This window comes from Acomys minous (genome assembly GCF_964271855.1).
Source record: "Acomys minous genome assembly, chromosome: 10".
In the NCBI taxonomy this organism is placed as follows: Eukaryota; Metazoa; Chordata; class Mammalia; order Rodentia; family Muridae; genus Acomys; species Acomys minous.
Genome location: NC_140491.1, coordinates 105,983,526 through 106,008,485, shown reverse-complemented (window position 1 = coordinate 106,008,485; position 24,960 = coordinate 105,983,526). Strand labels below are relative to the sequence as shown.

The 24,960-nt window shown below is 39.6% G+C and overlaps 1 protein-coding gene across 3 annotated transcripts in view; it reads right to left on the bottom strand.

The window, feature by feature from the left end:
- DYNC1I2 (dynein cytoplasmic 1 intermediate chain 2) overlaps positions 1-21,814 on the bottom strand; it is a 48,246-nt gene extending 26,432 nt beyond the window's left edge. Inside the window, exons 1-5 of one of the 3 annotated variants that reach the window (XM_084800077.1) lie at positions 21,667-21,814; positions 19,000-19,116; positions 15,523-15,640; positions 6,353-6,443; positions 1,631-1,690 (exon numbers count right to left, since the gene is read on the bottom strand). In XM_084800077.1, coding sequence (XP_084656203.1) covers positions 1,631-1,690; positions 6,353-6,443; positions 15,523-15,640; positions 19,000-19,107 — 377 coding nt within the window. In that variant the 5' untranslated portion in view covers positions 19,108-19,116; positions 21,667-21,814. Of the gene's footprint in view, positions 1-1,630; positions 1,691-6,352; positions 6,444-15,522; positions 15,641-18,999; positions 19,117-21,437; positions 21,647-21,666 lie in introns of those variants that run through there. The other 2 variants (XM_084800076.1, XM_084800078.1) reach the window with 2 other exon arrangements.
- Positions 21,815-24,960: the final 3,146 nt, after the last annotated feature.

The window sequence follows — 24,960 nt, the reverse complement described above, 5'->3', positions numbered from 1 at the left end:
GAAACTACAGAAGCCACTTCTGGTTTTAGGAAATAGAAGAAATAACAGGAGAGTTGAAATACAGACCAAGAGAAAAATACCTCTTATTAGTTATTCCAGGGATTTTCGCTTGATTATTCGGTATTTAAATTATAAGCTAAAGTATGCTTCCACCCTGCCAAAAGTCCTCAATGATAAAAATCTCTTGAGAGGACATCCAATATCGATGTTGTTACAACTTCCCTAGTATCTGCAATAAATGTCTCCCGTGTTTCATAAACACTGTTTTATGTCACTGTTAATACATAGTAAACATGTTCCCATTTTATTTAACAACTATATTAGATTCTTTATGAAAAAAGTGGAATAAATTTAATACACTGGAAAAATTAGTTTCTGAGCCAGGCATGGTGGTGCACATCTGCAGTCCCAGCACCTGGGAGACATGCACATAGGATTCAGCAGTCTGAGGCCAGCCTGGGCTACACGAGACACTATCTTGAAAGAGGAAAAGCATAATTAAAAACAAAACAATTCTTGCTCTAAAGCACTACATGTGAGCCATAGAACATTGTTAATATGTTCTCTACCTCAGGAATAGCTTAGCCTTAGGGGGAAAAGTACCATCAAATAATTAAATGGTAAAATTTAAGGAGACTTGAAGCAATCTAGAGTAGTCTAAGAATAAAGTTTGAAGTAATAACTTCATACTCTTAATTTTTAAGATGCCGACCATCAGGTAAATTATTTGCTTACCTAGGGAAAAAAAGAGAGAGGGCAGGCTAACAGCTCTAGGAGCAAATTACTAACCTGAAAGTTCAAAAAACCTAATAGTAAAAGAGAAGTATATATTTTTTAATTCTAAGATTTGTAGAAGAGGTAGGTAATATCTCACTTCTCCAAACGCTACATTTACTGAAAGCAAGAAACCAATGGGAAAGGCGAGAGGGGAGGGAGAAGACTTGGTGTGGCCAGAGAGCGAGCGGTCCTGAAGCTGATGGACAAGAAGCTCAGAGATTTTTTTCCTATATGTAACCTAAGGCTTATTTATTCTTGCTTCAGGTGCTCAGGTATATGACTGCATGTCTCAGGAGCTGCAAACTACCAATGGAGAGGAGCTACCTTAGTCATAAACAATAACCACAGCAAATACTTTTAATTTGTATTGGAGCCTAGATTGAATGAATGAACAAGTGATGCAACAAATAAACAGAAATTCAGGGCCATAGTATAGAGACTAACATACTTTGTTCCTTCCAGGACTTTAAACTCAGTGATTAATTTTATTGTAGAAAAATTAATTTTCATATAAAATAACTCAGAAAAGGGTCAATTAAAAATAGTGTGTGTGTGTATGTATATATGTATTTAAATCTGAAAAATGTTTAGTGTATTTTAGAAAAGTGTATCAAAAATGGAAATAACAAAGAATTTTGCCATTTAAGCAGGCAAACTTATGGTACCTAGAAAATCACATATGAAGACTATTTCCTTCACTAATTAGAAAAGGATAAATGAAGTGCCACAGTAAAATACAACTCTTGTCTTAACTAGACACAATTTTAGAAACTTATGCAAAGTAAGATTAGGACAGTTTCGCAAAGAAGCAAGTTAATTATTAAAGAGGGAAGATAATAAATCTATGCAATACCCCAAATCGGAATCTGAGTGAAGCTGAAGGACGGATGGATCTGTATCCCAGTGCAGCGTCCTAAGTGGTTGTAGGACAACCATGGAGCATTAGTAAAAAAGGTCAGAAGTTAGTCAAGCAAATGCATTCTATAAACAGCCAGCGCTAACGTACTACTTACTGTAACGAAGCACTACAAGTGCTGGTTAGTAAGACCAGAGCAAACCCCAACACCAGGTCTAACTCCCGTGTTCCAGTGTACACAATAAGCACCAAGTGTTAAAGATGCAGATACACAACAGCATAATTCAGTACATTTTCAGAATGTGGGAAACTAGTATAATACAAAAGGGGACACAAACAGCTAAAGCATACAAACCAAGTATACATATTTATGGATGATAAACAAAGTGGCTATGAAAGAGTTAAAAGGTTTAAGATTCCTAATTGGAAAAAAAAAAAGATTAGTAAAAACAGTTAGCATATTCTAATCTTGCCCAAAGCTTTACATGTGTGCAGGAAATTGCCATACTGGTAACGGAAATGAGTCAACACATAAGCCTTTTGGTAAGAAAACCAAGACTTTCCCACTGGGATACAAAATAGCTAACATTTCTAAACTGTGACCTTGCTGTAAGTCATGGGTTAAACACTGCCTTGGGCTTTCATGTCACTGCTTTAGAAAAGAGCCAAAGACTTCTGTCTCTAGGGGAAAAAATTCCTTTCAAAAGAATTTACCTAGCTTTTGGAAAATGCTCAATCCTAAATAAATAGTGATGTTTTATCATTGCCTAGTGGGTAAACAGCTTGTATCTGATCTTTTCCACCTAAGCTAAATCCAGTCATTACGAGCACAGGCCTTCTTGCATGTTAGCATCACTGTTCCATATGAAAGGCTCAGGGTAGACACACATTCAGTCCTAGCGTTTTGTGGGACAGTTTTGCTTCTCACATTATAGAACATACAACTAGTTTTAGTTCTATAATATTTAATATGACAAATGATTTCTCAGCTTGCCTGCATTATTTATCAATAAAAACCGATTAGATAAAATAAATGAAACCCTTCCTCCTCTTCTGTGGAAGGATCTTGGGATTTAAACAGGGTTGTATACATACAATGAAGAACAGAGGGCCCAGTGAGGACCTACTCTGTACTGAGCAATGAACAGCAACACACTGAAGCTTTGTTAAGCCACAGCGGTTTGATGAGACGGTCTCCACGGAATGCTCTGTCAACAGCCGTTACATCACACAAGGGCGCTAGCTGACCAGGGACATAAACTTCCTTGTTGAGGTTGTCATTTTAGTCTAAGGTTGAGCAAAACTTCATTTCGGAATATGGCCAGTACTAAAAAATACATCATTCAAAATGTGTGGTTCTATACATTAAAAGGTTCTTTAGGCACATAAAGTACAATCCTAATTCTTAGAAATAGACTGATCAAAAGTAGAAAAAGGAAATGAATAAGCATGGATTACCTAATCGAATAACTATCACTTAAATTTAGCGCAGAAGTGATTGAGAAAGTAAGTAGAGATGATGCAATACAGCTTCCACCACGCAAAACTGAGCAGCTCGTCTTTTTACAGTTACTCATAAATTATCAGCAGTACCAGCAGAAATCTTGATCATCTAAAGAGTTATCTGACAGCATCCTATCTTGTAAGCCAACTCTATCTTTTCCCTGTTCCTTGTGTGGACTAATCTTAGACCATCCTGGCCAAAAAATGCAGCTGAGTGTACAGGTCCATCTAACACATCTTCAGACATTTCCTGTGACATTTGTTCTCACTCTTTCAAGATCATTTCTGCTCCATATGAGCTCATTTCGTTTTACTTTCAGATCTGAGTATTCTATTTAAATACAATGTATTTTAAAATGCATTATTTTACTGCTGTTTTAAGCATCTACAAATTTTCTTCTCATTATGGAACTTGGAGATGACTCAACAAAATTCAGATTTCTATTTGTATGTGTAAAATGAACAAACTTAGCCTTCTTGAAAGTTATTTGCAGGTGAGTCAGTGCTTTCACAGGACACTCTGAATTAAAGTCTGAAAGTTCTTTTCTTTCCTGTTACACTTAGATAAAAACTGTTTACTTTCTCTAATAAGAGCAAACACTTAAAATCATCAAGTTACTTATTTTCTTATTTTACAGAAAGTCATAAAATACATTTTACAGTAAGCATAAGATAGTAAAATCTCCTTTGAGTGTTTTGAAAATGCATCTTTAAGCTCATGATACAATTACTGGAGTGGCAGTCTGTGAAAGCAAAAAATCTATTTTATGTGGTAATCACAGAATTTAAAAGCTGGCAATTTAATGAATATCTATCTGCTCTACACACAAATAAAGTGTTTCATAGTACTCTTAAAAACAAACTTACTGACAATGCTTTAAAATAATCCCTCTATTCCTATTTGAATGAGATACAATGAGCTCATAAACTATAGATTATTTACATAAAGATAATATGCAATACTAAGAAATTTAGTAAATATAATAACTTACGTTGAGAAAGATTTTCACTGTTACAATGTTGGTTATAGAAGAGAAAAACACTTTTTACTTGAAAATATCTAAATATTAAATATTTAAAGGAATATTGACAAGTTTGCATAAAATAATGTGGATGTGTCATACATGGTGGCACACACCTTTTAGCCTAGCACTAGGAGACAGAAATATTTGAATCTCTGAGTTTGAAGCCAGCCTGGTCTACAGAGCAAATTCCAAGCCACCTAGGCTACACAATTAGACCCTATTTTAAAAACAACAACAAAAAGTGGGGCTGGAGAGATGGCTCAGAGGTTAGAGTACCATTTGCTCTTCCAAAAGTCCTGAGTTCAATTCCCAGCACCCACATGGTGGCTCACAACCATCTCTACTGAGATCTGGTGCCCTCTTCTGGCATGCAGGCATACAAGCAGACAGAACACTGTATATATAATAAATAAATCTTAAAAACAAACAAACAAAAAACCTTAAAGCCTAGAAACATAAACAATATAACTTTGGTCTTAAAAATTAATTTAGATTAAACCATCTTCACAATATATATTTTAGGAGTACTATTACTTGTCAAAAGAAAGGGGTTTTTTTCCCCCCTTAAATAGGAGTTATTGTTTACCTGCAACAACAGCATTGCTAGATTTGTCATTTTTGGAAAGCACATTTCAGCTTCAAGCTGGCAAGCTTTCTGTACTTTTATTTTTTAGATTTTATCTTTACATATATGAATGCTAGCTTGCATCTATGTCTGTCCAGTGCATGTGTGCCTGATACCGCAGAGGTCAGAAGGCAGCAGATTCTCTGGAACTACAATTAGAGCTGGTTGTGAGCCTCTGTGTGGATGCTGGGCACCACATCCAGGTCCTCAGCAAGAACAATGCACGCTCTTAGCTGCTGAGCCACCTCTTCAGCCTACTGCTGTACCTTTTAATTGTTAGTGATAATTTGATTATTTTAGAGCAGAATATAGCATTGATTTTTTTTTCGGCCATCCAATTCCTTTTATTTGCAGGGTTTGTTTCTGGGTTTTTGTTTGTTTGTTTTCTCTATCAGATTTTATTGTCTATTTGTATCTTTAATAAGGCACATGCACACATATGCAGAAGGGAAAAATAAAACAGAAATCTTAATAACTGTTTTCTCTTGTAGTGCTCGGGATCAAGAGCTAGGGCCTTGCACATGCTAGCTACGCCCTGGTCACTGAGCTATAAGCCAGCCTTTAAGATGAGGCTAAGACATTTTCCTGGGCAGGATACCTAACTTCTTAGCTGCACATGAGGACTCTGAATCAGCTGTGGATTGACCCATTGTGTTTACTCTCCTTTCAGCTGTAGTGATGGGGCTGCTGGTAATAAAAACATGCCTACTGCTATGTACAAGTAGGACACGGGAAGAACTGGTCCCCAATGTGGCTTTTAGAAAAAGAGGATATATTACTGAATTTCTGCAAAGCAAGTTTCAACATATATGCAGCATCCTAAAACAAACATGGAATACAGCTTATGAGGCGGACATGAGCTCAGTGAAACTTGCAGGTAACCCAGTATTTTCTTGGCAGTACTTCCTTAGCACTGACACTTTATACATTATTTATAGTTTTATTGGTATATGTGTATGTGTGTGCACCATGCTTGTCTGTATGTGCACAGTGTGTGTGCAGTGCCTACAGAGGTCAGGAGATACCATGTAACTAAAGTTACAGAGGGCTGTGGGCTGAGAGACATGAGTGCTGGGAACCTCACCAGGTCTGCTGCAAGAGGCCATCTTTCCAGGTCTGATACTTTGTGTTACGATTTTTTAAAAAATCTTATTTGGCAGAATTAGCTACTTAACAGAAGAGAACTAGGCTGCTTAACTGAATTGTTTCAATGCTCCATCATCAAGTGGAGAATTAAGCACAACAAAGATATTTTACACTATTCGAAGTCAGAGCATTCACAAAGTAACTGGTACATTTGTTTAAACAGAACAAATTTAAATTCATAAACACCTCTTTTTTAAATATAAATTATCATAGAAACCACTTAACTACTTAAACTATTTACTACTAACATGCGACAGCTAAAATACTGCTGCAAAAATTTAACCCAATTTACAACAGAGAATTTCTGTGCTGTAAGCAATAAGTCAACATAAATATTTAGGCTCCCTATAAAGCACTGACAGCATTTGGCACTGAATGCATTCTATTCTATCATTAAGATATTAAGAGAGAATTACATACCTAGATCCCACGGCGCCATCCCCAGAATCTTGGCTTCCAGCTTCACTTGGCGTGCTCACCGATTTGGAGGATGGAGACATAGGCGGAGGGACTAAATAGTGAAATAGACAGGTATCCGCTGTTACTACACGGAGAGGTGGCTCAGCTTATGGCGTTTCAAAAATAATTTAACATGAAATAATAAACAAAAAAAGGGAAAAATAATGACAAACCAGACAACAAAAATACAAGGGTGAAAATGAACAGTAGGAAGAAAGGGGAAAAGACAAGATTAACAACCATGCTGAAGACTCATGCAACTCCTCTGGCAAGATGCAGTCAGGCTCTCTGTGTTCTTAAGATAAGACAATGGAAAGATGTAGCTTCACCTTGTACATCATCAAAGCGGCCACTAATTTCAAAGGAGAACATTCCCCCTCCCCTTTTTAGTGTCACTCCTATAAAACATCATTTTTATGGGTTAACTGAGTACAGTGCCAAAAGGGTTAACTGAGTACAGTGCCAAAATTAAAACTTTGAAATATGCTTCAAGTAATTTAATCTCTGGTTTCCAAGAGCTGTTTTAAAATTTTAAACCTTTGTCTAATTTTTTTTTTCTTTCAAACAATTTTAGGGCTGGGGATGTAGCTCAGGACCTGTATAGCAAGTGCAAGGCCCTGGGTTTGATCCCTGGTGCCTCAAAAAAAAAAATCAGTATTTAAAATGAATACATTTCTCTCTACTGAAAAGAGGTAGTTTAGAGAAATGATACAGCTAAAGGAATGGCTCCTTTAAAATGTTCATTAGTTTCTAGCAATTTGGATGGAAAATGCAAACAGGCCATAAACAGCATGCTCTAGACACGATGCATAACAAAAGGCGACACATGCAAATTACACATGGCAACATGTATGGTAACTTCCTTACCCCAGTACTCAGAAAAAACTGAACGTACAGACAAAGATACAGACACCCAAAATATTCTTAATCCCTTCTTAGAGAAAAACATACATTCTTCACAGTATATAAAACAATAGCACCTTTTTTTCTCCACTGTCTCAACACTATGAAACAGCAGTTAAACATGCACATTTCATGCTATGACATTTGGAAAACTTTTTGATTACCGTAGCAGGAGGTATTAGGAGGCTCATCACTGCCATCTTCTGGTTAAATTTTTACCATCAATGTCCCCAATCCCAAGTATCTTTTTAAAATAATCTTTCAGTGTGCAACATTAAGTGACTAACACATTTTATGTTGCACTGATTTCACTTAACAGTCTAATAAACAGAAGGCAAATTCCTAGTGATATAATCAGTAATATGTGGAAAGAAAAAAAGGCACAGCTAGAATGTCTTCTAAGCTAACGGGTTAATTCTTGCTTATATTTCAGTAAGGAAATAGTATTTTTAAAACAATGTTTCTAATATCCTGATTAAATGCAATGGAAACAAATACGCAACCACAGGAAACGTGATACAGTTCACTTATGGCTGGCTCTGTGTTAGGTGTTGCTTGTATAGTTCAATATGGCCAAACAAGAATGTATCTAAAGCCATAACCCTTCCGCGTCTCTAAGGCCTGCTTCCTTATCTTTTCCTCCCTCTCACTGGGGGGGCTCCTGCTAGTCTAAACTCAGCTGCACACAGGAATGGCACTGTGTAACAGCTGCTTGTCTACTGTGCTGTAAACACAAATACATGTTTATTAAATCAGAGCGAGGCACCATATTTCCATACCAAAGACCTTCAAAACAGAAAGTCTATGTCCTTTAAATTGTATATATAATCTCATAATTGGGAAACTAATTTCCTTACAGATATATATAAGGGAGACTGGGGAAAAGAGTACGGTTATTATTAATCTATTTATCTGTTGGGATGCATCAGAAATATTTTCCATGTTTGTTGTCTTCTCTTTCAGGTGATTTCAGTATCACTGATTCTATTTAGTTCAATAGTAACTCACTTTGTTAAGGCTGCATTACAAATGTCAGCAAGGTTCTTTAGAAACAGATTAAATAGTAATTACATATACATAAATAGATGTATTAACCCAGTCTAGAAAATAAGTAAATAAATCAAGAGTGACAGGGCTACCAAATTCTCATGGTGACTAAGCCAGGAGAAATATCACTATGACTTTAAATGTACAAGTAGATAAAGATCTCCATCCCAAACTATATTCTCAGTGCTCCGCGGCAGTGTAAGGCAGGTGATGGAGAGGACACGCTAACAAAGGCTCAGCTGTTGTCTAGCTGAGCAACTTCATCTTGTCAGTAACGCACCTCAGAAGGGACAATATGAAGAATGCACATCACTATTACTATCAGAAGCTGGATGTTAACAGAAAACAAGGGAATGAGAACATTAGTTGACTACCAATTAGTAACTCAATTAGTCTCAAAAAAAAAAAAAAAAGAATAGAGTAATTACTCAATGAGGTGAAACTGCGACTCTCAGACTTAACAAACTTATGAAGTAATGAAAGCAAGCACCCAAGAAGGAGAAAGACCCTGAACTCATGAGCTACCAAATTTTAGAAAAGACTCACTTCTGGAATTCATTTTAAAGGATGGCTTGTAAATATAATTGGCTTTGAAACTACCATAAGCATTAATACGTAGTTGTCAAGTCTCTGGAAAAAAGACTCTGCCAAGACGAAGGGCATAGAAAAGGCAGGCAGGTGTGGGACGTGAACGCAGAGGTTGAGAACACTGGCAGAAAACAGTAAACGGATAGAATAAGCCTATGGGACAATCCAAGGTGGCGAGGTCTCTGGGCCAGCTCATCCATGCGCACAGAGTACTCGCACATCATGCCCCTGGGGGTCGGCACGCGTGCTCCCAGCCTACGGCTCAACATCTAAGCTATCTGCGTTCTTTGTCTTTCCAAGGAACACTGCTTTAAATATTAACTTTGAAATACTAATTTCTCCATTTACAATGCCTCTATTCTGATAATGAATATTAACATTAAGAATAATCTCTTCAATATAATTTAGAGCATTAAGCTTTTAAATGAAGTTGATAAAATAAAGTTGCAGTATTAAAATATCATTAAGAACCAACATTCCTTGTCATGAAACAGATCTTAAAAATTAAACTGCACAATGGTAAAAGAATGACTTGTTGCTGGAAAGCATGTTAAGCTGATTTTGGACAGGGAGGGTGTATTTCTAAACCTATATGTGGCAAATTTAAGCAAAATTAGCAACATTTCTGGGTTTTTCTCCCCTAAGATGCAAATATTATTTTAATTTGCCTTTATTTGTAAAACATATTTTCCATTTACATGTGACATACTGGAAAGCTTAAATACTCTTAAATATTTTGAATATCTAAAAGCAAAACATTTTCCAGAGTAGGGGAAGTCTCCACAAAACAAGAGCCATGAGTCAAAGAGGCAGTCTCCGGTGCCATGATCTTTACTCTGGGTTTTTGTTTTTCTTTCTTTTTTTGGGGGGGGTTTCAAGACAGGGTTTCTCTGTGTAGCCTTGGTTGTCCTAGACTCGCTTGTAGACCGGGCTGGCCTCAAACTCACAGAGATCTGCCTGGCCCTGCCTCCAGAGTGCTGGGATTACAGGTGTGTGCCACCATGCCTGGCCAAGTTTATATAACTTCCTCATTGATACAGCAAGGGTGTCTGTTTGGGTTTTGAATGCTACTGATATACACAGCTCTTTAAAATGCAGTAAGACCAACTGGATGTGTGTGTGTACATGTGTGTATGTGCACTGCGCATGCGTGTTTCTATACACATATATACAACATATAACTCATTTCGCTTGGGAGCAGGATCATATTTACAAGTATTATATGGCAATAAAGGATTGTATAGCATTTCCAGACCTTATAGCTTCATACAGAAGCTTGGCTAAAATTAAACAACATAAGAATACTAGCACCAATAAGCCACCACTTTAAGAATTTAACTACCTAGGATAGTGACAGTGGCATTCGGTAAGAATCTATTGTGAGCTAGCATTCTTTTCTGACATTTTAAAAAATGTGCATTAAAAAAAATTCACCAAGTAACTTTCATCTGTGGTGGTTCCTCACTTTTGATTTTTAAGTTAGGAGGTTTTTATATATGTTAATATAATTTTATTCGTAAGTATTTAATAACTTTAGCATGGTAGTCAGGTTACTGATGTAAGAGCTCATGTTCCTGTTTTAGAAGCCCTTTCTTTTTATGTATCTTGCTGAAGATTGCTAATTTGAATAAAATAGCTTTTTTTTTTTAAGTGGCTCAAAGATAAGATGCCTTGGGCCCACTATGAACTTCCAGTTTCGGATGAGGCAGCATTTTCCTGGGATAATTAGCTAAGTCCTCTCCAGTAACGGTGTCTGTGGGCGCTAGCAGAAGGTATTTTCATCTAAGTGGGATAACGTGTTGCTTTCAACAGACGGCTCCCACTCTCACTGGTGCAAAGGCTGCTGCAAAATGCAGCCATTTATTTGGGTGTCTCAGAGTCACTGTATTAGTAAAAAGCTATTGAATTGTGCTTTGAAATGCTTGTTTCAGAGAACTGGTTTTATAAAAAAAAAAGAAAGAAAGAAACAAACAAACAAACATTAAATTTGGAATATGAATGAGTTCTTTGGTTTCTTCTGTTTTTTTTTTTTTAAAGTTCTATCTGAAACATTATTAAACTTCTATAAATATTTTTGATTTTGTATCTTAAAAAAGCAACCTGGCAATATGGACAGTGTTTTCTCTAAAAATCTGATTTAAAATATCCAACAGTTAGCTGGGCGTGGTGGCTCACGTCTTTAATCCCAGCACTCAGGGAGGCAGAGGCCAGAGGATCTCTGTGAGTCTACAAAGCTAGTTCAGGGCAGCCAAAGCTACAACAGAGAAACCTTGTCTCGAAAACAAAAACAAAAACAAAAATATCCAAAAGTTACAAGAAAATTCAGAAAGGGAACACAATAAAGTGAGACTTAAGTAGCAATGCTGTGCGTAGACTTAATATTTAAATTTCAGTTTCTGCTATGTGCTTGCATACAGTATCTTAAGGAAGGTTATCTTTTGTTTGGCCTTTCCAAGTAGAAAGACATGGTCTAATAAGAACTGAACAGATATTTAAAGTCTAGCCTGTGCTGGCACCAGAGTTAAAAACGAGAGAGTTCTGCTCTCCAGAATATCAGACATGGGGGTTGGAGAGATGGCTCAGTGGTTAAGAGCACTGGCTGCTCTTCCAGAGGTCCTGAGTTCAATCCCCAGCAACCACATGGTGGCTCACAACCATCTATAATGAATCTGATGCCCTCTTTGGGAATTGAGACATACATGCAGACAAAACATAAATATATATAAATAAATAAATCTTAAGAATATCAGATAAAAACCAGTCAACTAGCCAACTAAGCAACAATCTACCAGTGAATATGTTGAGATGCCTTATTAGTGACATCAAAAAAAAATTAGTCAAGCATGGTGGTCTGCACAATTAATCCCAGCACTTGGGAGGCATGAGGCAGGCAGAGCTCTGTGTATTCCAGTCTAGCCAATACTACATAAAAGAAAGAAAAAGGATTTCTTTTAGCTGAATTTAAAAAGAAACAAAGAAATCATATTAGAGAGTTTTGAGTAATATTTTTACATTTCCAAACTGTAAATATATTTGATAATTATCCAAGAAATTCTTTAGTGAAGAGAGACCAGGGACCCATATAGGTCATGATATAAGCTGAAAGGCTGTGTATTTATCATCATGATGTGTTTAGCCCTTTATTGGTTTCATTATGTTAAGTCAGCTAAGAGACGGAAAATAGTTTAGAAATAAAGGAAAAACATGTAGTGATCTGACTAGGAAAAGGAAAGGTTAAAATCCTAAACCCAGTCCAGCCCACATCAGCTATTAAAGATATTAATTCGGTGTTAATCAGCTTACGCTCTTTTGGTAAACACGATCTCACGTGACTTTACATTATGTTCAACAGAATGTGCTGGCTGGTTTTCTGTCAACTTGACAGAAGGTAGAATCATCTGAGAGGAGGAGCCTCAATTGAAAAAATGTCTCCGTAAGACTGGAAGCAGGCAGGCCTATGGGGCAGTTTTTAAATTATGATGAAGGAGGGCCCATCCCTTTACGGGTGGAGCCACCTGTGGGCAAAAACATCAAGCTCAGGGTTTGAGGACTGGCGATACTTTTTCCTTTTGTTCTCCCCTTTTCTCTCATGTCTACACTTAGAACAAAACAATGGCGTAAGGAAGAACTAGCAAGACAGCTTGGCCTCTCTCTTTTGAGACAGGGTTATTCTGTGCAGCCCTGGCTGTCCTGAAACTTACTCTGTAGACCAGGCTGGCTTTGAGCTCAGAGATTGGCCTGTTTATGCCTCCCAAATGCTGGGATTAAAGGAGTATGCCACTACCATCCGGCAAATTTCTAACATTTCATTTTACAGCTTTTTAAGAAAAATTTACCCATCCACTGTTCAATTTAAAAAAATATTGAGTACTTTTGATAAAGCAGGCTTGGGAATGGGCTTCTGATCGTACCATCTTCCTAGGTAAAGCCTGTGAAGTGCCTCCCAATAGCTCCTCTCAGGTCCAGCCTCAGCCTTCACTTCCGCCATTCTTTCTCTGCCTACCTTGTCACCCAAAGTAAAGCATGTGCTATTGCTCTGAGCACACATTAACGTTTTCCATTTTCAGATCTTGGCTCACATTCCTTCTATGGAAAGGCTCTCCTTTCCCATCTTTACACATGGAAAGCCTAAGTACACTGGCAGCCAGGTCTACACAGAAGGTCCAGACAGGGCTATACAGCAAGAAGGCAACTGATAGATGTTACTACATAAATTAAAGAACTCTCTTCAATAAAGATTAAGAATAGAGCCAACAGGTAACCGATTAGAAGGGGTTTTTGTTTTGTTTTGATTTGGTTTTGGTTTTTGGTTTTTGAAGACATGTTTTTCCTTGGCTGTCCTGGACTCATTTTGTAGACCAGGCCAGCCTCGAACTCACAGAGATCTACCTGCCACTGCCTCCCTGAGTGCTGGGATTAAAGGCATGCTTTTTTGTTTGTTTTGTTTTGTTTTTAAAGACCATGCAGATAAAAGTCCTAAAATATATAAAAATCTACAAATGAAAACATAAAAACCTCAATAATACACAAGCAAAACAACACACATATGCAAATCTCAAAGGATGAAAGCTGAGTGGCTGACAGCTATAGGAGAGGCCATCACTTCCCTGTACACATTAAAACAGTCTGGGCTTATGGCCTACAGTGCTCAGCTTAGTGTCAGCTTGGCACACCCTAGAGTCGCCTGGGCAGAGTCTCAGTGGGGTGCTGTCTACATTAGGCTGGTCTGTGGGCATGTTTTGGGGGGTTGTCTTTAGGAAATTAGCTGATGTGGATGACACCACTCTCCAGGCTGGGGCTTCAGAACTGTATAAAGGCAGAAACTGAGTGGAGCAAGCAAGCGAGCAGCATGAGTGCATTCGTTTTGCCTTGCCCTTGACTGTGCATGTAATGTGACTCGCTATCCTGAGTCCCTGACACCTTGACTTCCCTTGACAGTCTGTAACCTGAAACTGTGAGCTAAAATAAATGCTTCTTCTCTAAGTTGTCTTTTGTCGTGATATTTGATCACAGCCACAGAAATGCCAATCAAGTTGGCAAAAATTAGAAAGTTGGATAATATTCGATGCTAACATGGATACGGGAGGTTAGCATTTGTAGGCACTCTTGAGACTGAGAAGCAGAACCTAGGTAAGCCTATATAAAACATCACAGCAAAGTCAATTCCTGGACATATCCCAGAGAAACCTCTACTCTTCAAAGGGAAGGCATGAATTCTTTGCAGTGTTGCTTATGATATAGACTGAAGCAACCCAAGGGCATATGGCAGTAGGTGGCTGGGGCAATAACATAATAGAATACAATACAATCACTAGCTAGAGATGCAACAATGTGGGCCACACAACCGGACAACACGATGTCATCAATATTAAATGTGTACACACACAGATAGGAAAACACTAGAAATATGAGCACTCAGAAGACCTATATTTTCTAAAATTCAAGAGTGGTTACTTTATGTATGGCAAGAAGGAGAAGAATTAGAAATGGAGAAAGAGGGCAAGCCCCCTCCCCTGCTTCTGTAAGGATGATCTTTCAAGAAGCAACAGAGGTGGGCTATAAATTAAGACACATGAGCAAGTAAACTCAGTGAAATGGAAGTCCAAGTGGGGCCAGGGGACAAGGAAGAAAAAAAAAATCATAGAACAAACCCCAACAATGTGAAAACACGGCTAAGGAGACAGTTCTGCTGGTAAAGTGCCTGCTTGCTGTACACATATGAAGACCTGAGTTCTAGCCACAGAACCCGCTGGAGTGGTGTTTGCTTGTAATCTCAGGCGGGACATAGAGACCGGTAGATCTCACTAGGCAGCAGCCTGGCCTACTCTGAGAGCCTTAGGTCAGGAAAGAGGATAGCGTGCAAGGAATAACACCCAAGATCGTCTTCTGGCTTCTACATGCATGGGCACCAATCTGCACATACACAAACACACATCACACACACAAACACACAAAGATATTAACTCAAAAACTAACCTTGAAGTGCCAGGTCCCTAAAGGACAAAACGCCACACTAAGATGCATTCTCTGTGGCAGCACCTAACACCTAATGCTTAATGTGTAACTAGCCTGTTCCCAATACCTCTTCTACACAGCCTGCTGGTCTAGCATAACTATCAAAATGAATAACCTAGGAAAAAGAACAAGACCAAGTAAACTTACTGCCAGAAGAAGCGACTAGTATTATGTCTCTTACTATAATTTCTCCTCCTGCTCCTCTGCTTTTACTAGTGATAACTTTGACTTAGTATACCTTTGCCTAGACTACAAAAAGGAACACACAGATAAGATTAGGAAATACCCATCTTTAAGTTTAACATAGCAACGGTGCATAGTAAATTACTGATTTAAACAAGAAAATTCAACTGGTAGCTTGCTGTGTGTTGATAGGCATTAATATTGACCTCCTGTATAACCAAAATAACCATGTACTGATACATCTGGGGGAAAAAAGGAATTTCAAGTAAATGACAAGATTGATGAGGCAAAGAAAATATGCAAAACACATCAAACCAACGAACCGAGCTCAGGTATGTCTGGGCTCGACAGAACAAATGCCTGCCTTCTGTAAGTAGATGTACGCAGGCCCTTACCAATGGGGGAGTCTGTGGTCAGCCCCATGCTCTGCAGCAACGCCTCGGCTTCTCTCCTTTTTTTTTCAAGATCAGACTCTTCCTGCACAGAAGCAGCAGCTTCCTTCTTCTGATCCGTCTAAAATGTTTAAGTCAGAAACTCACCTTTATGTATAATATGAAACATTTTTACTTATAAAACTATTTTTTCTTTATTTAAAAGTTTTATTTTGATTTTACTTTATGTGTTTGGTGTTTAGCTTGCACGTATGCATGTGCACCACCTGGTGCCCATGGAGGCCAAAAGAGGAAGCTGGAAGCCCAGAACTGGAGCTGGCAATGCTTGTGAGCTGCCATGTGGGAGCTGGGAATCAAGCCTGGCCCTCTGGAAGAGCACTGTGTGCACGTAACCACTAAGGCATCTCTCCAGCCTCATATCAAATCACTTTTTAAATAAAGTGATAACTGTAAACTTTTACAATGAAATTAGTTTTTAATATAAAGTTCTTTTAGAAATCATTCTCATGGGATTCATGTTTATATATAATCAAGGTGTCTCTTGATTATATTTTCAAAAAATCCAGGAATAGTAGCTCATGCCTATAATCCGAGAGTTCAGAGGATTTCCCCAAGTTCAAGGCCAGCGTGGTCTATGTGGCAAGCTCCAGGTCAGCCAAGGCTAAGTGGCAAGGGTCTGTCTTTTTTGTTTGTTTGGTTTGGTTTTTGTTTGTTTGTTTGTTTTTTGAGACAGGGTCTCTCTGTGTAGCCTTGGCTGTCTTGGACTTGCTTTGTAGACCAGGCTAGCCTCGAACCCTCAGCGATCTGCAAGGGTCTCTTAAAATACATAAATAACTTTAAAAAGCAAATACATCTTTAAAAAGCAGTCAAGTTCCAATTCTCTATAGTATGAAACTGATGACCATAGACAGGAACCATGTTAGTCTCCAACCCTAGTAGTAAAAAAAAAGCTTAGTTATAAGTTATGACAGAAGGGGGGGAAATTAAAGAAATTTAAGAATTAAGTAAGACTGGTGTGTTGGTGCACGTCTCTAATCCTAGCACTCCAGGAAGGCATGGGGCAGGCCGATCTCTGTGAGATCAAGGCCAGCCTGGTCTACAAAGTAGGTCCAGGACAGCCAAGTTTACACAGAGAAACCCTGTCTCAAAAACAAAAAAAGAAAAAGAAAAAAAAACCCAAAATCTCTGAATAGACAGATTTGTTGAAAAAAATTTTTTTAAAGTTCTACATAAAATTTCCAGTGAATTTACACAAAGACTATTTGTCAAAAACTCTCCAGAGAGGTTGAAGAGATGACTCAGTGGTTGAGAGTGCATACCACTTTTACACAGGACCTAAATTCAGTTAACACCAGCTGCAGGAAATCCAACACTCTCTTCTGGACTCCTCCTTGGGCACCAGCATTCATATATATATACACACACACACATGCACATAATTTTTTAAAAATTTTCTAGAGAAAGTTTTTTTTTTAAATTACAGACATTATCATTATTTTATCTGTTTTGGTTGTTTGGTTTTGTGTTACCCATGCGGGCCTCAACTCTATGGACTTGAGAAATCCCAAGTATAGGGCTACAGACAAGCACCACTAAAGCCAGCTCTCAGGTCTTTAGTAATAAAAACACAGAGTTGGGTCTGATTAAAATCAAAATTTATTTTTTAAATAACACAAAATATTTTTGTTAGGAAAATTTGTCAATTTTTATTCTACCCATTTATATATAATTTTAGCAAAATCTAGCTACACTGGCCAAATCTCAACATCCTTAGAGAATATAAAACATCAAGTAAAGCCAGGTATGGTGGTGCACACCTTTAATGCCAGCATTCAGGAGGCAGAGGCAGGTAAATCGCTGAGTTCAAGGCCAGCCTGGTCTACAAAGAGTCCAGGACAGCCAGGGCTATTGCACAGAGAAACCCTGTCTTGAAAAACCAAAAAACAAGAACAAAAAACAAAAAGCAAGTAAAGCTTAAGTTTTCAGTGAAAAGCCTGTCAAGTAGACAACTATTATTCATATATTGAGTGACTTTTATAAGTCACAATATTTCATATCATACTAACTTATTTTCATCAAAATATAGCAAAAGAGATGTTACTAAGCTAAGCCCTCACTGTGTGTAATACAGTAGACTCACAGCTTATTAACTCTTTGTGTTTTAAGGATTTTAAGTTAGACACCAATCCTGTAGTGATTAATTATCCTGTAGAGGCCACTCATGGCCACCTGTAAGAAACAAATCAAGTTTGCGCTCACTACTGAAGGCAATAAACACTATTGGTACTGACTCTGCCAGCCTGAACTACGCTTTTACCAGTTATCTGTGGATCAAATGCTCACTGCAAAGCTTCAGCCCTTTTCTGTGTATCACAGAAAGCAGGAAACCATCCAATTACAGTCCTTCGAACTGTCTTAGCAACGCTACGTACGGCTTTTGAGTCACTGTGATAAACTCTGGTTTTCCCGCCATTGCTTTTTCTCTAGCTCCTGAGAGAGGTCTACCAGTCTTCTTGTAGTCCTGGCTATTGTTACTCAGGCATTTATATACATACACTTGCACAACAGGCACTAGGGAAAGCTATGGTATATTGGCCATTGGAAGAGTATCTGTAATACAGGTATACAAATCTTCCTGAAAGAACTGCATGGGGAATAGGTAACTATCAATGAGAGACAAGTAAAATATGTCCAGCTCAGAGCCAATGTATATTTGTAATATTTGTATATTACTACATATGATTAAAAAAATCAGAAGATAAAGTTACCTTTTGGTACTATCAAACACACTTATATTTCAATGACTGACTCATGATCTCTACTCATATAAATTGTTATATATAGTTCAGTTTGCCAGTAATATCGTTCTAGCAAAGTAGAGATGGAGAGATAGCTCAGAAGTTAACAGACCTGACTTCTCTTCCAAAGGTCATGAGTTCAATTCCCAGCAACCACATGGTGGCTCAAAACTATCTACAATGAGATCTGATGCCCTCTTATGGCCTACTGGCTCACATGCAGGCAGAATACTGTATAAACAATAAATAAATCATTATAAAATGAAAAGAATTTCCTTAAAAAGAAAGAAAAATATCTGGATAATGAATTTATCACAGTAAATTAATTTGTTATCTATATGCATATATATGCTATCTTATAAAACACTATAATGCAGATGATACTTACTTTGCATAAAAAACATATCCCTAGAAGACTACATGAGTAAATTCAATTTCCATAACTCAAATCTCAGAAATGCATTAAATTATATGAAATACTTTTAGCCCATTAAAAACATCAAACTGTACCGGTTTCCTATACTTGGCTTCAAAGTAAGATCCACTGATAACGTCACACTGACAATAGCAACTGTGGGATTTGCAGCTATTCTGAAGTTATTACAGGAAGGTCTAAGTACTTGAAACAGAATGTCCTTATTCGTACTGAAGGGTTTTGTTTGTTTTAGTGAATCAAACATACCTCCTTTTTTTTCCTTTCCTCTTCTTTCCTCTTCTTTTCTTCCCTGATTTGGGCCAACCGCTGCTTCTTACGTTCCAACTCAGCTTTTAATTCACTTTTGTCCGACATGGTTGCGACCTTAAAAAGCATACCATTTGCAATGATTATTACATTAAAAAAAAAAGCAGCAGGCTTTAAAAAACAGTTAGTTCTTCAAGACACGTACCATGAGGCTAAGCATTTCAGTGGTACCTGAGGAGAACACACGAGCTCTACTTGTAAAATAATAAAAACCTATATGCATACTGTTAAAGCATAAGAAAAGATTGTAAACAAACATGAGCAAACACTGCTCAGAATTTGAGCACAATGGCTACCACATCGTGAGCACTTTCCTGCTCCTAAGCCCGGATTTAACGACGTCTCACTCTGTAGCCAGGCTGCCCTTGAAATCATGTGGCCTGGGCTGTACTCCTGGCAATGCTCCTGCCTCAGACTCTGCAGTGCTGGGATTACAGGAGTCAGTTAGCACACCCCAGAACCAATGTTTTCTGATGACTCTGCATTTGACTAGTAGATAATAAAAATCATAACTAGTGTTGAAAACAGAAGGCACTGCTGGCACTAAGCGTGAGTCCTCGCCGAGTACGATGGCTCACATCTGTAACTCCAGCTCTCCAGATGTGAGGCGGGAAGACTCCGAGTTCCAGGCAGCCTGGACCATACACAGCAAGACAGGCTTTAAAGCATGCTTGCATCTTCAGCTATAAAACCAAACTGTTAACAGAGATGTCTGCATCTGTTCCTAGAAACTTGATTTAAAAAAAAACACCCAATGGTTAGACAGGGGGTTCCTAAAAGTTCTTTTAAGTTTCATATAGAAGTTCCATAACAGTCAGCCAAACAGTATTTCCACCCCAACCCCTTCTTGTGGTTTTTTTTTTTTCATTATTATCTGTGAATGGGCCTGAAATGTTTCCTACTGGACTGTCATCTACTTGAATCTGGGAACTGTGATTTTGCCATTTTTGTTACCTTCACGGCATGACAACCCTAACATTAAACTGATAGAACTGACAGTGTCTAAATGAATCATGCAAAATGGGAAATGCAAACATGAACAGGACTTCATATTGACTATTACAAAGAAGTGATGAAGCGGGGCAGTGGTGGCGCACGCCTTTAATCCCAGCACTCGGGAGACAGAGGCAGGTGGATTGCTGTGAGTTCGAGGCCAGCCTGGTCTACAAACTGAGTCCTGGACAGTTAAGACTACACAGAGAAACCTTGTCTCGAAAAACCAAAAAAAAAAACAAAACAAACAAACAACAAACCAAAGAAGTGATGAAGTAGGATCTTTCTGCACTGGAAAAGTAACTTTGGGGCTGAATGCAAGGTAGGAGCCAGGAATTTGTTACCTTTATAGACATTACTGGTTTAATCTCTGTCAGTGTCTCTCTCCAAAGAATTTCAGGATTACATACTTTACATTAAGGAAACTGGGAGAAAAACCTCTTAAAATTTTGGGAAGAATCTCTTAGGAACACAATTAATAAATCTGGGTTAAGGACAAGTTGGTAAAGAGGCAAATTCCATCTACTGTAAGTGAAAAAGGGGGCTACATAACTCCAGAAAGAATGGCAGGATAGTGGACAAAAAGTGGTGAGCAGGTGACAGGGGAATCTCTTTAACACACATTCTTACACATATTCCCAGCCAATTTACTTGAACAAACTCGAAAAGCGAGAGCCCCTGTTTCCTCACCCACCCTTTCCGAGTCTGTAAAAAAGCTTCACACTGTAAGTAAGGGCTGTAGAAGAGCGCTTCCAATACACAGTACTCCGTATGCTAGGCTCAACATACTGTTTTTTGTTCAGGGCCAACTGTCACTAAGTATACCAGTGCCACCTGCTATCTAGATTAAAGAAATTCTTCAGTCAACCATAACTGGTCTGTCTGTCCCGCTAAACACAGGTGACCAGCTAGCTCCTTCATCCTCAGCCAGGCCTGCTCCGTGACTGACAGGTCCATTTTCTTAAAACTCCGGGGAAGAGGAAAGTGTCTAGAATGGTGTTACAACCTCTCAGTGTTCAGCGACCTCCAACACACACGCAGGGTGCCTGGTCATGCTACGGACCCAAGTAGCTGTGACCTTTATTTATTAAAAAATAAAAAACTAGGCAAAGCTTAAGGAATTACTTTCTCCCTGGGCTTAAGGCCAAGAGGGCGCGGTCCGGGCTACGGTGTGTCCCGGGACTGCCTGACCAGTGCGGGGCAAGCCCCGAGGCCCCGGGCCGTCCGCAGAGGGTCCCGAAAGGTGGCCAAGGGCCTCGGTGGCCTCCCCAGGCCGCCCTGAGTCACAGGGACCGCGCTGTCAGCACGATCGATCGGGCGGCCCGACGAGCTCCGACGACGCCATCGAAAGCAAAAGGCCCTTGAAGGAAGCACGGCCGACCCACCTGTCAGGTGGCGGGGTGAAGAAAGCTTCCTCTGGCCGGCAACTTTCCGGGAACGTCCCTCTTCAACTGTCGCCACCGCCGATCTGCGGCGTCCCAGACACACAAAGAGGGATGGGCGGTGGCCGCTACGGCGAGAGCCAAGGGACAAACAGCTGCGCCGAGGCGCTTTCTCTCACAGAAGCAGAGTCCTGGACGTTCGGCGGAGAAGGGAAACACCTCCTTGACTTACCTTTTGGAAAAGAGAAGCTGGCAGGTAAAACAGATACACACAGGACCCGGAGCCCAAAGTATTTCCGCTTCGGAAAAAGCTGGACAACTGCACTTCCCATCCTGGGGCGGAACCTGTACCACCCCCAGAGAACTACAAGTCCCGGCAACCAGGAGCCCTAGTGGGCGAGCGGAGCTCTGTGGGAGTTGTGGTCCCCGATAGAGGCAAGGTATGCTGGGATATGTATTCTGTCCCAGCTTTCCTGCCCCCAGCATCAAGGCCTTCCTTCTGCCATTAAAGTGTTAATGAGACCATGCCAGAGCCTATCTTGAAGGTGCTTTCTTTGGCTGAACAGTGTTGTTCCTGTTGTTATCTTAAGATCTGTGGCCCAACACTGACAAAATCTTAAGAAATTCTATTTTCCATAATGAACCTGGGAAAAGGACACTTTTTTTTCCTTTATTTAAGAGTTTGTGTATAGGCATGCACATAGAATTTGGGGGTGAGGAGTTACTGAGGATTCTTGTAGCCTGCGACACAAGATCTAAATAAAAATATAGTAGTTAGCATACAAAGTTTCTAGGATTTTATAGCAGACTAGTTTTCCCCTAAAAGTGTGTTTGGTAAGAAAGCATTTTATACTATTGGAACTGATTAGATTTTTAACATGAAGAAAATATCTGGAATATGAATTTATCAGAAGTGCTTGGGCTGATACATGTGGCTTGAAAGGTTTTTTAAAGTTTATTTGAATAATTGGAAGCATTATTTGCCAAGCACTAAAGCTAATTCCAAAGCATTATCTTTCTTAGCATCTTCGAGAAAGTTTGCAAGAAGCACACTGCTTCAGTTCAGGCTTGATCTCAGATTTGAAGCTCTAAAATTTCAGGGAGTGTTTAGTCATGCTTTGTTCCCTTCTCTCCAGATATTTAGCTTTCATTTTGTCACTTGAGAAAGGCTTATGAGTGGTCACCCATCGTGTCCCAGGACCGAAGCTTCATACTGTATGGAAGAGCCGAAACATCTCCCTCTTCTCAAGGGAGAGACACTGGGTTCTCAGTTCAACTGACTGTTAAGACAGGATGACTGACTTTCACACGAACTCTGATGCCCCATATTTGACCACGTCCCCTTGATGGGGAGGCCCAGTGGCACTCAGAGGAAGGATAAGCAGACTACCAAGAAGAGACGCGATACCCTATGACCATATAGTGGGGGAGGATGTCCCCCTCGGTCACAGACCTAGGGAAGGGGAATAGGGTGAAAGCGGGAGGGAGGGAGGAACAGGAGGATACAAGGAATGGGATAACAATTGAGATGTAATATGAATAAACTAATGAAAAAAATAATAAAAAAACAAACATACATACAAAAAAAAAAAAAAAAAAAAAGACAGGATGAGTAACTAAGCCATAGAACTAGGTAAGAAAGGAAAACATTCACCAAGAGATGACTCCAGAGGCAAGTCTTTGATTCTGGAAAGTTGGTTAGATGTTAACCATGCAAACAAGATGCAGGGCAAATAGGAGAAGGAGAAGAAAAAGAGGAGGAGAGGAGGAGAAAAATAGGCTCAGAGTACAAAGATGAGAGGGGAGAGCATAGTAGAGGAGACCCAGGAAATAATCAGAAGGGCTGGAGGCTGAAATAAGAACAGGATTGAAGCCATAGGAAGGGCAAAGTCCCTTAGCCAGCCTAGATTGAGACGCATGGTGGGGAATGTAAAAGACTGCCCACTTGTTGACCACTTCCCCCTGGCGGGGCAGCCTTGCCAGGCCACAGAGGAAGAGGATGCAGGTAGTCCAGATGAGACTTGATAGGCTGAGGTCAGGTGATAGGGGAGGAGGGCTCCCCTTTCTGAGGAGTAGGGGAAAAAACATGGAGAGGGGAACCGGGAGGCGAAGAGGGAGGGGGTTACAAATGGGATGTAAAGTGAATAAATTAAAATTTAAAAATATTTTTTTTTAATTGAAAGAGTGGGGCTGAAGAAATGGCTCAGAGGTTAAGAGCACTGGCTGCTCTTCCAAAGGTACTGAGTTCAATTCCCAGCAACCACATGGTGAGCTCATAACCATCTATAGTGAGATCTGGTGCCTTCTTCTGGCATGCAGGCCTACAGTACAGGCGGGCAAAAAGATTGTATACATAATAAATAAACCTTTTTTTAAAAAAAGAAGTAGATATATATTTTTTTAATTGAAAAAGAATGACAAGATATTGCTTACATTTTAGATGGTTCTTTAGAAATGGTCTGGAGAAAGACTCATTTACCAGAAGTTTCTTTGTCCTTCAGAGTCTTTCCCTGCCCTTTTATGCTAAACTCTGCTTTCAGCAATTGATCTTGGCTTCTCTAAGGACTGCTTTGCAGCTAAATTTGACCTAAGAGGAAAGAATGTGGTGTCATACACTTTTAGTCCCAGCAGTTGGCAGGCAGAGGCAGGCAGATCTTTGTGAGTTCAAAGCCAACCTGGTCTATGTAGTGAGTTCCCAGATAGCCAGGGCTATGTGGAGAAACCCTGTCTCAAAAAACAACACCAAAACAAACAAACAAAACAGGGGAAGCCACGAGGCAAGGATACAACAGCAGGAAAATGAAGATGTTAGGACCGGATGTTGCTGGCTGTCTAGGGAGTCACTGAGCTCGTTCTGCGGAAGAACAAATTGAGCATGGGGTGGTGGGATGAAAGACTGGAGAAAGAGAAGGTAACGACTTTTCTTTTCTGGATGGGAGATACCCTAAGGTTCTGAACCCACTAACTGGACTCTGGCCGGGTTTTTGTTTGTTTGTTTGGTTGGTTGGTTGGTTGGTTGGTTTTTTGAGACAGGGTTTCTCTATATGGCCTTGGTTGACCTTGAACTCACATCAATTCCCCTGCCTCTGCCTCCCAAGTGCTGGGATTAAAGGTGTGTGCCACCATGCCCAGCTGGCCAGGGTATTTTATAGAGTCCCTGGGTCCTCCCCTTTGCCCTGTTGGTCCTGCTTAGAAACCATCTCCCAACCAGCCTTCCCAATGTTTCTCCTCAAAGTATTTTCTGGGGATAGAAGCTGCCATCTCAGAGAGCCTACTTTCCTGTGTGTGTGTGTGTGTGTGTGTGTGTGTGTGTGTGTGTGTGTGTAAGAGAGAGAGAGAGAGAGAGAGAGAGAGAGAGAGAGAGAGAGAGAGAAAGAGAGAGAAAGAGAGAGACAGAGAGAGAGAGAAAGAGACAGAGAGAGACAGAGAGCGAGAGAGAGCTTCCTTGTACTACAGTGCACATATGGAGATCAGAGGACAACTCACAGAAATGTGTTCTCTTCCTTCACCAAGTCGGTCCTGGGGA